This window comes from Palaemon carinicauda, chromosome 14 (assembly GCF_036898095.1).
Source record: "Palaemon carinicauda isolate YSFRI2023 chromosome 14, ASM3689809v2, whole genome shotgun sequence".
NCBI classification, from domain to species: domain Eukaryota; kingdom Metazoa; phylum Arthropoda; class Malacostraca; order Decapoda; family Palaemonidae; genus Palaemon; species Palaemon carinicauda.
In genome coordinates, this window is record NC_090738.1 from 135,955,304 (window position 1) to 135,965,303 (window position 10,000).

General features: G+C 32.9%; 1 protein-coding gene across 5 annotated transcripts in view; it reads right to left on the minus strand.

Moving 5' to 3' along the window:
- Nucleotides 1–9,304, minus strand: part of LOC137653789 (glutamate receptor ionotropic, kainate 2-like) — a 104,148-nt gene extending 94,844 nt beyond the window's left edge. For all 5 annotated transcript variants that reach the window (XM_068387438.1, XM_068387437.1, XM_068387436.1 and 2 more), the window contains exon 1: nt 9,055–9,304. In XM_068387438.1, the coding sequence (XP_068243539.1) occupies nt 9,055–9,139 (85 nt within the window). In that variant the 5' untranslated portion in view covers nt 9,140–9,304. The remainder of the gene's footprint in view (nt 1–9,054) is intronic.
- Between the last annotated feature and the right edge of the window lie 696 nt (nt 9,305–10,000).

The window sequence follows — 10,000 nt, forward strand, 5'->3', positions numbered from 1 at the left end:
AAGTACATTTTTGACTTCGTATACTCTAGTAACAATAGAAAAAAGTACATTTTTGACTTCGCATACTCTAGTAACAATAAGAAAAAGTACATTTTTGACTTCGCATACTCTAGTAACAATAGGAAAAAAGTACATTTTTGACTTCGCATATTCTAGTAACAATAGGAAAAAAGTACATTTTTGACTTCGCATACTCTAGTAACAATAGGAAAAAAGTACATTTTTGACTTCGCATATTCTAGTAACAATAGGAAAAAAGTACATTTTTGACTTCGCATATTCTAGTAACAATAGGAAAAAAGTACATTTTTGACTCCGCATACTCTAGTGATAATAGAAAAAAGTACATTTTTGACTTCGCATACTCTAGTAACAATAGGAAAGAAGTACATTTTTGACTTCGTATACTCTAGTAACAATAGAAAAAAGTACATTTTTGACTTCGCATACTCTAGTAACAATAGAAAAAAGTACATTTTTGACTTCGCATACTCTAGTAACAATAGGAAAAAAGTACATTTTTGACTTCGCATACTCTAGTAACAATAGAAAAAAGTACATTTTTGACTTCGCATACTCTAGTAACAATAGGAAAAAAGTACATTTTTGACTTCGCATACTCTAGTAACAATAGGAAAAAAGTACATTTTTGACTTCGCATACTCTAGTAACAATAGAAAAAAGTACATTTTTGACTCCGCATACTCTAGTAACAATAGGAAAAAAGTACATTTTTGACTTCGCATACTCTAGTAACAATAGGAAAAAAGTACATTTTTGACTTCGCATACTCTAGTAACAATAGAAAAAAAGTAAATTTTTGACTTCGCATACTCTAGTAACAATAGAAAAAAGTACATTTTTGACTTCGCATACTCTAGTAACAATAGAAAAAAGTACATTTTTGACTTCGCATACTCTAGTAACAATAGGAAAAAAGTACATTTTTGACTTCGCATACTCTAGTAACAATAGAAAAAAGTACATTTTTGACTTCGCATACTCTAGTAACAATAGGAAAAAAGTACATTTTTGACTCCGCATACTCTAGTAACAATAGGAAAAAAGTACATTTTTGACTTCGCATACTCTAGTAACAATAGGAAAAAAGTACATTTTTGACTTCGCATACTCTAGTAACAATAGGAAAAAAGTACATTTTTGACTTCGCATACTCTAGTAACAATAGGAAAAAAGTACATTTTTGACTTCGCATACTCTAGTAACAATAGAAAAAAGTACATTTTTGACTCCGCATACTCTAGTAACAATAGGAAAAAAGTACATTTTTGACTTCGCATACTCTAGTAACAATAGGAAAAAAGTACATTTTTGACTTCGCATACTCTAGTAACAATAGGAAAAAAGTACATTTTTGACTTCGCATACTCTAGTAACAATAGGAAAAAAGTACATTTTTGACTTCGCATACTCTAGTAACAATAGGAAAAAAGTACATTTTTGACTTCGCACTCTAGTAACAATAGGAAAAAAGTAAATTTTTTACTTCGCATACTCTAGTAACAATAGGAAAAAAGTACATTTTTGACTTCGCACACTAGTAACAATAGAAAAAAAGTACATTTTTGACTTCGCATACTCTAGTAACAATAGAAAAAAGTACATTTTTGACTTCGCATACTCTAGTAACAATAGGATAAAAGGTACATTTTTAACTTCGCACTCTAGTAACAATAGGAAAAAAAGTACGTTTTTGGTTGGTCGCATACACTAGTAACAATAGGAAAAAAGTACATTTTTGACTTCGCATACTCTAGTAACAATAGGAAAAAAAGTACATTTTTGACTTCGCATACTCTAGTAACAATAGGAAAAAAAGTACATTTTTGACTTCGCATACTCTAGTAACAATAGGAAAAAAGTACATTTTTGACTTCGCATACTCTAGTAACAATAGGAAAAAAAGTACGTTTTTGACTTTGCATACTCTAGTAATAATAGGAAAAAAGTACATTTTTGACTTCGCATACTCTAGTAACAATAGGAAAAAAGTACATTTTTGACTTCGCATACTCTAGTAACAATAGAAAAAAGTACATTTTTTACTTCGCATACTCTAGTAACAATAGAAAAAAGTACATTTTTGACTTCGCACTCTAGTAACAATAGGAAAAAAGTACATTTTTGACTTCGCATACTCTAGTAACAATAGAAAAAAGTACATTTTTGACTTCGCATACTCTAGTAACAATAGGAAAATAGTACATTTTTGACTTCGCATACTCTAGTAACAATAGGAAAAAAAGTACATTTTTGACTTCGCATACTCTAGTAACAATAGGAAAAAAGTACATTTTTGACTTCGCATACTCTAGTAACAATAGGAAAAGAAGTACATTTTTGACTTCGCATACTCTAGTAACAATAGGAAAAAAGAGCACATTTTTGACGGGCCGCATACACTAGTAGCAATAGAAAAATAAAAATAAAAAACGAATTCTGAAGTCATATGTAAAAAATAAATGTACATTTTTTACTTCGCATACTCTAGTAACAATAGGAAAAAAGTACGTTTTTGACGGATCGCATACACTAGTAACAATAGGAAAATAAAAAGTAAAAAACGAATTCTGAAGTCATATGTGAAATATAAATGCCAGAAATTATTCTCGAATAGTTGAAGGTAGACCATACAGCCTCGTCTGATGGGGTTGAGTCCGTGGGGAAATTGGGGGGGGCGGGTTGCTTGGGGTTTGGGGGGGGGGGAACTTGGGGTTTGGGGTTGGGGGGGGGGTTATATGAGGGGGAACCCCCTTCGAAAACCTCATCTCGGGTCTTGCTGTGTTGCCAACGGGGTGTCATTAACAATTATCTTTTCATCTCAGACTTACTTCTTGAGTCTTCGTTTTTTTTTCTTTTTTTCTACATATCTTTGTTGTTTTTCTTCCTCGTTTGTTTTTCCGGTTTCTTCTCTTGTTGTTTTTCTTCCTCTATTTCCTTTCACATCTTTGTTGTTCTTCTTTTTCCTCTTTTTTCCTTTACATCTTTGTTGTTTTTCTTCCTCTTTTTTCCCTTTACATCTTTGTTGTTTTTCTTTTCATTTGTTTTTCCTTTTTCTCCTCTTGTTGTTTTTCTTCCTCTTTCTCCCTTTTCTTTTCACATCTTTGTTGTTGTTCTTCTTCTTCCTCTTTTCCCTTTACATCTTTGTTGTTTTTCTTTCTCATTTGTTTTTCCTATTTCCCCTCTTGTTGTTTTTTCCTCTTCCTCCCTTTTCCCTTCACTTATTTGTTCTTCTTCTTCCGTTTTCCCCCCTTTTCTCACATCTTTGTTGTTGCTCTTCTTTTTCCCTCCCATCTTTGTTGTTCTTCTTTCTCTTCCTTTTTCCCCTCACATCTCTGTTGTTTTTCTTCCTCTTCCTCCACTTCACTCGTTTGTTGATGTTGCTGTTCTTCCTCCTTTTTCCCTTCACATCTTTGTTGTTCTTCTTCCTCCTTTTTCCCATCACATCTTTGTTTTTGTTCATGTTGTTTCTCTTCCTCCTTTTCCCCTCACATCTTTGTTGTTCTTCCCCCTTTTTCCTCACATCTTTGTTGTTGTTTTTCTTCCTCTTCCTTCTTTTCATTCACATCTTTGTTGTTGTTTTTCCTCTTCCTTTTTTCCTTCACATCTTTGTTGTTTTTCTTCCCCTTCCTCCATTTCACATCTTTGTTGTTCTTCTTCCTCCGTTTTCCCCGTTTTTCTCACATCTTTGTCGTTGTTCTTCCTCCCATCACATCTTTATTGTTGTTCCTCTTCCTCATTTTCCCTCTTATATCTTTATGGTTCTTCCTCTTCCTCATTTTCCCCCTTTTTCCCTCACATCTTTGTTCTATATCCTCTTCCTCATTTTTCCTCCTACATCTTTATGGTTCTTCCTCTTCCTCATTTTCCATTTTTTCCTTCACCTATTGTGTTGTTCTAACTCATTTTTCCTCCTACATCTTTATGGTTCTCACTCGTCCTTATTTTCCCCTTTTTTCCTCACATCTTTGTTGTTCTTCCTCATTTTCTCACTTTTTCCCCTCACATCTTTATTGCTCTTCTTCTACCTCTTCCTCCACATTCATTGCCAAGTTACCCACTTTATTTTTACCTCATCTTTCTATTCACCTTCTTCATCCTATATATACTCTTCTTAATCTACATTCCTTGTCTCTCCCACCCACTTTATTTTTACCTCATCTCTCTATTCACCTTCTTCATCCTATTTTTTCTACATACCTTGTCTCTTCCACCCCTTCAAAGAAGAAAAAAATAATTCTATTTCCTGTTTCAGCTCCATGGTCTCTACCCCAATCTCTCATCACCTATTTTATCCGCAAGTATTGCATTCCCACCACCCAGCGCTCCCACCCTCCCTCGAGTCAGTCATACAATCACCATAAGTGTCTACCTGAATTCTCTTGACAAAGGAGTCTTTCCCTTAATTGTATTCGTGGGGGATGTTCGTCCCTTTATCATTCTTCTTTCCATGTTATTCTCTTTTCTTTATCATTCTTCTTTTTATGTTGTCTTTTCTTCATCATTCTCATTCTTTACTCATTCTTAAGCTGATTTGATATGTCATCTTCATAATAATGGTACTTTTTTAATCTTTCTATCTCTGATATTTGAAATTATTAATTTTCTTCTATCTATATTCTCATTCCTTATCATTCTCATTCCTTTATCATTCTCATTCCTTTTTCTTTTATTCTCCTGCTGATTTGATATGTCATCTTTACAATAATGATACTTTTTTAATCTTTCTATCTCTGATATTTGAAATTATTCATTCTCTTCTATCTATATTATTCTCTTTTCTTTATCATTCTCATTCCTTTATAATTCTCATTCCTTTGTCATTCATTCTTATACTGATTTGATATGACATCTTCAGAATAATGGAACTTTTTGAATATTTCTATCTCTGATATTTAAAGTTATTAATTTTCTTCTTTCTATATTCTCTTTACTTCATCATTCTTCAATCCTTCATTACTTTCTCATTCATTCTTATACATTTTAATTGAACTTTTTAGATCTCTCTATCTCTGGTATTTGAACTTATTCATTTCCTTCATTCTCAGACATTTTCCTGTCTGACATTCCCTTTTTACTCCCATTTATGTTAGCTTTTATTCTCTAGTCTGCATAAAGAATATCTTCTTGAAAGGAAGTTAAAAGAATAGGTTTCTCTGCTCAGTCTGATACAAAAATATTTTGAAAATAAAAATAGATACATTTTATAAGAAGAAATAAACAAATTTGATAATACTAAATCAACTTACGGCCTTCCCTAGCTTGTTATGCATTATTATTATTATTATTATTATTATTATTATTATTATTATTATTATTATTATTATTTTTCTTAATATTATTATTATTATCATTATCATTATCATTATTATTGTTATTATTATTTTTCTTATTATCATTATTATTATTATTATTATTATTATAGCTATTATTAGTATTATTATTATTATTATGGTTATTATTATTATTATTATTATTATTATTATTATTACTAGCTAAGCTACAACCCTAGTTGGAAAAGCAAGATGCTATAAGCCCAAGGGTCCCAACAGGGGAAAATACCCCAGTGAGGAAAGGAATAAGGAAACAAATAACCATATAAGAAGTAATGAACAATTAAAATAAAATATTCTAAAAAACATCAACAACATTAAAACAGACATTTCATTTATAAACTATAAAAAAAACTCATGCCAGCCTGTTCAACATAAAAACATTTGCTGCAAGTTTGAACTTTATGAATATACAATTGCCTAGTTTTGAACTATAGAAAAGATAAAAGAATATATACTATTGAAACTTTGTAACATTTCAACACTAAGTCACTACGTCAACACAACATCGGGAGAAATGTTTTTTTCTTTGGTTTTTAAATATTTGGTATTTGTTTATGTTGATATATTTCCTGGCATTTAGACATGTGACTTGGGTGTGCTGATATATGTAAAGGTTTCAAGGTTTAAAGGCCGCTCATGAATGGCAGAGGCAAGGGACAGTGATATTGCCCTATCGAGCAGGACAATGGCCTAGAGACTGACCATGTGTGTGTATATATATATATATATATATATATATATATATATATATATATATATATATATATATATATATACATATATATATATATATATATATATATGTGTGTGTGTGTATATATATTTGTATATATTTACAGTATATATATATATATATATATATATATATATATATATATATATGTATATATGTATATATATATATTTACAGTATATATATATATATATATATATATATATATATATATATATATTTATATTTATATATATAATATATATATATATATATATATATATATATATATATATATATATATATGGTACAAGAACGAGAGGAAGGCCTAAAACTAGATTGAGTGACAATATCATGGAGATGTGCGGGCTAACGATGGTGGAGTTGGAAAGGAAGGCTCAAGACCGGAATGAATGGAGAAGTTTTGTGCAGAGGGCCACGGCCGTTCGACATCGAACACCCCGTAATTGATGATGATATATATTTATATATATATATATATATATATATATATATATATATATATATATATATATATATATATATATATATATATATATACTATATATATATGTTTACAGTATATATATATACAGTATATATATATATATATATATATATACATATATATATATATATATATATATATATATATATATATATACTGTAATATATATATATATATATATATATATATATATATATATATATATATATATATATATATACCTGTATGTATATATATATATATATACATACATACATACATACATACATATACATGCGATCAGTGCCCAAGCCACCTCTCCACCCAAGCTAGGACCAAGGAGGGACAGGCAATGACTGCTAATAACTTAGCAAGTAGAACTAATGTCTCCCCTAAACCCCACATCCTTAGCTCTCAAGGATGGTGAGGTTGCAGCGACCAAAGGAACTAACGAGTTTGAGCGGGACTCGAACCCCAGTCTGGCGATCACCAGTCAGGGATGTTACCACATCGGCCACCAGACGTGTGTAATTTGCCTTTCCTTAGCCTAGTTGGAGTTAATTATACTATAGTCAATTTCTTTTAATGAGGCGCATTTGTACCGACTCGCAGCGGTGCCCTTTTAGCTCGGAAAAGTTTCCTGATCGCTGATTGGTTAGAATCATCTAGTCCAACCAATCAGCGATCAGGAAACTTTTCCGAGCTAAAAGGGCACCCCGGCGAGTCTGTGCAAATCTGCCTCGCTAAAAAAAATTGACTATAGTATATTGTTAATAATACTTTGATGTGATGAAATCTTGAAAATAGAATTGCAAAACTAAAGTGTTTAAATTATCGTTATATATTGAAGAATATTTGGAAATCAAATCGCTAGAAAATGCATATAAAAATCAGGCTATATATCAGTTTAGTGAGATCGGTGTTACTGTATGGACGTGAGTCGTGGTATGACAAAGAAACAATATCCAAACAGATTTTGTAGATTTGAGAACAAAGGCCTCAGAAGAATATTGGGAGTTAAATGGCAGGACAGGATTAGAAATGAAACTATAGGAGAGATTACTCGAGTGCCATATGTGGATGAGATTATGGTAAGGGGTAGATGGAGATGGTTTGGGCATGCTCTTCGCACTCCCCAAGAGAGATTAGTTCACCAGACTTGCAACTGGGCTCCACAAGGCACTAGAAGAGTTGGAAGACCCATCCTACATGGCTGATGACTGTGAAGTGTGAAGTGGGAGATGATGAATGAAGAAGTATTGAATTGAAAGCTCAAGATAGAGACGACTGGCGATATCTAACCGAGGCCCTTTGCGTCAATAAGCGTAGGAGATGATGATGATGATGGTGGTGATGGTGATAAGTTTGATGTAGTCGTATTCAATCTCGTAAAAATATAATTAGGAAAAAATATATAGTTGTTTGACCCTTTTTCAACCTCAGAAAAGTATATGATTTTGATTGAAATTTATTAAACCTTATGGAAAAAATCGCATTTTATCAAAACTTGTCAAAAAGTCTTATAATTGATTAAACCATTTTGATAAGTCATACATTTGTTGAATATCGTTAAAGACTACTAAATGTGAATGGTGTAAATCTCTCTCTCTCTCTCTCTCTCTCTCTCTCTCTCTCTCTCTCTCTCTCTCTCTCTCTCACTAGGTTTTAATGGTGTATTATTTGTGTATATTAAATGTAATATGTATATATATATATATATATATATATATATATATATATATATATATGTGTGTGTGTGTGTGTGTGTGTGTGTGCTGGTGATAAGTTTATATACTACTTTTTGTTTATATATATATATATATATATATATATATATATATATATATATATATATGTATATATATATACATATATATATGTATATATATATATATATATATATATATATATATATATATATATATATATATACATATATATATATATATGTTTACAGAACCACTCAGACAAACAGAAAGATGTTTGCAACAGACCTCTCTCTCTCTCTCTCTCTCTCTCAACTCTGGGGATGATTTATTAGAAATTTCCCTTCCTTTCCCTCCCTTTTCCCTCCTCTTTCCCTCCAATTATTTTTAACCAATTCCCTCTTCTTTGACCTACTTATACAATTCTCCATTTTTACTCTAGCGGGGATTAAGAGAGACGGGCAATCCGGTCATTGAACTTTAAAGGGAGGGTGTGGCTAAGCTGAAAGGAGGGTTGTAGCTAAGCTTAAAGGGAGGGTGTAGCTAAGCTTAAAGGTAGGGTGTATTTAAGCTTAATGGGAGGGTGTAGCTAAGCTGAAAGGGAGGTTGCAGCTAAGCTTAAAGGGAGGGTGCAGCCAAGCTTAAAGGAAGGGTGTAGCTAAGCTGAAAGGAGGGTTGTAGCTAAGCTTAATGGGAGGGTTTTTTAATGCAAATTTTTAACAGTGTACCCTTCGCACAATCTTCGATTTTGACTAAGGCAAAAATGAAGGAACACTCCAAAGCAACACTCACCTATGAATATGGTATCAGGCAAGGCCAGTATCTTCCAGGTACAGCAGCAAAGAATAAAGATGGCGTTCAAAATGGCGATCTTCATTGTGATGGCGTTGGAAAACTGGGGTAACTTTTCAAATGGTTTATGGGGAAGTGTGGGAGGGTCCTTAACACTTCACAGGTTAGGGAAGCGGTCCTCTTCACTCACTTCATTGGACAGTTCCTTATTTTCACTTCACTTAGTGGTCCCTGTGTCTCGGTTTCGCTCCATCTGGAAAGAAAGTTGTTTTGTTGAGTTGGGTATTTTATATAGAAGAAAAGACCTCATAATTATTTAGTGCAAACATGTGGAGGGTCAATGCCCCTTCCTAGGTCATAGGGTTTACAGGACACTAGGCTACGTTAGGTGAAGCTAGTGGTAGTAATCTAAGCTTGGTTAGGGTAAACTAGTGGTGGAGATATGGGTTGTGTTAAGTCAAGCTAGTAATAGTAGTCAGGGAGTCAGGGCTGGGTTAAGTCAAGCTATTGGTAGTGATCTGGGCTGAGTTAGGTCAAGCTATTGGTAGTGATCTGGGCTGAGGTAGGTCAAGCTATTGGTAGTGATCTGGGCTAAGTTAGGTAAGCTATTGGTAGCAGTCTAGACAGGGTTAGGTTAAGCTAGTGGTAGTGATCTGGAATGAGTTAGGTCAAGCTAGTGGCATTGATCTGGGCTGAGTTAGGTCAAGCTAGTAATAGCAGTCAGGGCTGGGTTAAGTCAAGCTATTAGTAGTGATCTGGGCTGAGTAAGGTCAAGCTAATGCCAGTGATCTGGGCTGAGTTAGGTCAAGCCAGTGATAGTGATCTGGGCTGGGTTAAGGCAAGCTGTTGGTAGTGATCTGGGCTGAGTTAGGTCAAGATATAGGTAGTGATGTGGGCTGGGTTAGGTCAAGCTATTGGTAGTGATTTGGGGTAGGTTAGGTCAAGC